At 32.1% G+C, this 4,034-nt stretch overlaps 1 protein-coding gene across 1 annotated transcript; it reads left to right on the forward strand.

The window, feature by feature from the left end:
- The first annotated feature begins 919 nt into the window (after positions 1 to 919).
- On the forward strand, positions 920 to 2,749 carry LOC9298719 (transcription termination factor MTEF1, chloroplastic). The gene is made up of 3 exons (XM_002862597.2): positions 920 to 1,108; positions 1,321 to 2,263; positions 2,357 to 2,749. Exons 2-3 carry the CDS (start codon positions 1,668 to 1,670, stop codon positions 2,670 to 2,672), a joined length of 912 nt encoding a protein of 303 aa, XP_002862643.1. The 5' UTR covers positions 920 to 1,108; positions 1,321 to 1,667; the 3' UTR covers positions 2,673 to 2,749.
- Positions 2,750 to 4,034: the final 1,285 nt, after the last annotated feature.

The raw sequence follows: 4,034 nt of genomic DNA on the forward strand, positions 1-4,034 counted from the left end.
ACCATCATGTACACCAATGAATATGATGGTGTATACCATTAAATTGAAATAATGTTTGTACATTTCTACGTAGTGTACACTAACGTTTGTACACTCCTCTGTACACCAATCTCGTACACTATTGTGTAAATATTGTTTTATACATTATCACTTGACAAAAATGGTTCTTTCTTTGTATGTGGTGTACAAGTACAAAATAGATGGATGTACGATATTGTAGACTACACACGAGGTGGTATATGGTGCGACATACTATCTCATCGTTTTATGTACACCATATTTTACATTATCTCCGTACACCATCGTATTATGTACGTGTACACCTCTATCAATTGTCGTTTGTACACCACCTTGTATACTGTTTACATATTGTATACCACTTTTACATTAATAATATACATTAATTTTTATATTATCGCCGTACACTACAATTTGTACACCATTTTTTACATTATTGTGTACACCGACGGATTGAGATTAAATTAAAATAATATAAAATATAGCAAAATTGAACTTTTTAGATTCACTTAAAAATTTTAAAGATTAATATGTTTATGTAATAATTTTTTATGAAGAATTTTTAACAAAACAAAACAAAATAAAAGTATTTAAGTTTAAGTTAAAAGAAGAAAGAGAAAAAATAATAGTTTTGTCTTTATCTTGCTACATAACAAAACAACAAAGGATATATAAGTCATTTACTAAAATCTCAATTAGAGAGAAAGTTGTATTAGAGAGGAAAGAAAAAAGTGTCTATTCTTCTAATTTCTAAAAAAAACTACCTACTTTACAAATTATTTGTTAAAAAAGTGTCTACTTTACGTAATTTCTCAAAACAAAACCGCGGCTCGACAGCGAAACAATTATAGCCACCGAGTCGAGACAGTAACTACTGAGAACGGAAAGTGCAGGTGATAGATGGTGGGATGTAAGTACAGGTAGGTACATAATAGTGATGGAGGGTTTTCAGGATCCGGACAAGGATCTACTTGGAGAAGAAACTCCGGTCATTCTTACACAGTTCAATCTCTCCAAAGCCATTAGAGAGACAGTATCCTCCTCAACTTCGGCGAGTGCGGTCTCAGCTCTTCTCTCGGATCCTTCCATGGTATGATTCTGTTTCTCTTCATGACTTGCTTGTTTAGATGCTCACCATCGGAGCTCCATAACTGCAATTCCTGTGTTGATTTTGAAACTTGTTTTATCCAATTTTGATTTGAATAGAGAATGTTTCTAGTTTCTGGTGCATCATAGCAAAAAAAACTTTGCCTCTGTTTATACACTTCTGTCGTATGATAATATATTTGTTTGTCCGTGCAGTGAAGTATGTGAACCCAATCACAAAGCTATGCATAATATGATCATCGAGAGAAGATCACACACAAGTTTGGTCAGATGAACAAGTATCTAGAGTAGATCAAACTATTGGAACACTGAAGACGGATTGTAATCTCAACTGAGCCAATCATTGTACAAGAAAGAGTGCCACGTGTTTGGATGTGTTTTTGGATTATCCAAACTAGAAAAAACGAAAACACGTTTGCAATCCCATCTCACCAATCACAACAGAGAATAGTGCCACGTGGAAATAACCCACCTTACCTCCACACTCTTCTTCTTCTCCTCCTTCCGCAGACCATCCAAAGGCCACATCATCTCTTTCCACCATGTCTGCAGCACTGAGCTCGTCTCTCTACATTTCACCAAAGAAACCATCATGCCCACAACAATCTCAACCCACAATCTTATCCACGAAACCCACGTCCATCAAAACCACTCTACATAGCCACCCTCTCTTCTCTGTAGCCGATCAGACAGTAACCCTCCAGATGAAAGAGAAGATCCTCTGTCTCGAGCTCATGGGAATTGACTCAGGCAAAGCCCTCTCTCTCAACCCATGTCTCTGCTCAGCCTCCCTTGACTCCATCGAATCCGTCCTCCATTTCCTCCAATCAAAAGGAATCTACCCAAATGACCTCCCAAGAATCTTGGGGATGTGTCCTAAGATCCTCACTTCCGACGTCAGAACAGAACTCCACCCTGTCTTCATGTTCCTGTCGAATGATCTCCATGTCCCTGAGAATGCGTTCAGAAGAGTGATCAAGAAATGTCCAAGGCTTCTGATTAGCAGTGTAGAAGACCAGCTCAAGCCTGCTCTTTTCTACTTGCAGAGACTTGGTTTCAAGGATCTTGAAGCTCTTGCTTACCAAGATCCTATCTTACTGGTGTCTAGTGTTGAACACACTCTCATCCCAAAACTTAGGTAAAATTTCAGCCGCTTTCTTCAATGTTACTAGTGATTAGATCAGAGAATCTACCTTTAGTGTTACATCTATATTGGGATTTTGTTGGTCAGATTCTTGGAGAGTATAGGGTACTCGAGAGCAGAAGCGATTGGAATGATACTTAGATGTCCAGCTCTATTCACATTCAGCATAGAGAACAATTTCAAACCAAAACTGGATTACTTCATGAGTGGGATCAAAGGAAAACTGGAGAATCTAAAGGAGTTTCCACAGTATTTTGCCTTCAGCCTAGAGAAAAGGATAAAGCCAAGACACTTAGAATCAAAAGAGAGAGGTTTAGAGTTGCCATTGTCATTGATGCTTAAGAGCACTGATGAAGAATTCGAGCAATTGCTCACAAAGGCCTCTTCAGTTGCAAACGGATAACATTTATTGTATATGTGGGAATGTTAATGATCGTGTTCATAGCTTTATATTTAATTTTGGTACATGTGTCTCTGAAACAATCATATACTATTATTTGGGGAGTAATAAGGATAAAAAAGTCCAATACTATTTTATACAATTTAATTAATTTAATTTAATTATAAGAACGAAAATCTATTATTAATTTCTTTAAAAAGAATGACCAATTAAGGAGGGGTTATTGGTTCATGGAATTACAAGGAATTACAAATCCAAACAAAAATCATTTGTTATTCAATCATTGATTTTAAATCTTAATTAAAATCATGTGTTATTGGTTCCATGATTTATAAATACTAGTTAAAATCTTATGTTATTCGTTTAGTCATTTCTTTTTGGATTTGAGAATCCAAATTATGTTTTAAATAGATTTGAATGGAATTGAAAGAGAAAAATAGAAGGATTCAAATCCATGGGTAAACACGTGTTATTTCAAAATCCATATATCTTGATTTCATAATTAATAGAAATTTTCAAATTCTATATGGATTTACAAATTAATAAACCAATAACACCCCCTAAAATGAACATATAAGATTTGATATCTAACTTACCATATTAATTTGTTATTAATCATTATACTCCACATCTCATTTTTATATGATTCTATTTCTATAAATAAATAAATCAGTATATCATCTATATAATAAAAAAAAAAGTAATTTTTTCTGCATAACCAAGATTTGAATTTTTAAAAACGAATATAAATTATTCAATGTATGAAAGAACAAATTTAACGGGTCAAAAATTCATATTTGAGTAATATATATATAACAATACTTAATAGATCAAAAATTTATGAAGTATAAATACTCTAATTTGATTTTTTGAAATAAATATTTATAATAAGCGGCGGATTGAATATAATATATTATATGCTGAAATAAGTTATGATCCTTATAACTATTTGAATATTTATATTTAATTTCATATCATTTTTTTAAAATTCATAATTTTACATACTACAATAAAAAAAATTTTAAAGATTTTAATTTGGAATATTTTAAAAAAGTTTAATTTAATATATTAAAGAATATCATAAATATTTTTAATAGATTAAAAAGATAAAAAAAAATTATAAATACATTAATTTGATTTTCTAAAAAGATATGTTTAAAATATTTATAGTAGGCGGCGGGTTAAATGTAATGTATTATATGGTAGAAAGTTATGATCCTTATAACAGACGGCATTTTAAGATTTATGATGAGATGAGTTAAATAAGGTTTGACACTTCTAAATATTTAAAAATTTGATTCTGCAAGCAATTTTGAAAATAATAAATAATAGATTGTGCCGCAGTATTTCATAGAGATTGTAAAA

This window comes from Arabidopsis lyrata (genome assembly GCF_000004255.2).
Source record: "Arabidopsis lyrata subsp. lyrata unplaced genomic scaffold ARALYscaffold_270, whole genome shotgun sequence".
Lineage (NCBI taxonomy): Eukaryota > Viridiplantae > Streptophyta > Magnoliopsida > Brassicales > Brassicaceae > Arabidopsis > Arabidopsis lyrata.

Excerpts from the sequence above, each read along its gene's own strand:
- LOC9298719 (XM_002862597.2), top strand. The coding sequence starts at position 1,668 with ATGTCTGCAGCACTGAGCTCGTCTCTCTACATTTCACCAAAGAAACCA. Across the intron at positions 2,264-2,356 it reads ACTCTCATCCCAAAACTTAG|ATTCTTGGAGAGTATAGGGT; the intron begins GTAAAATTTCAG and ends TTTGTTGGTCAG.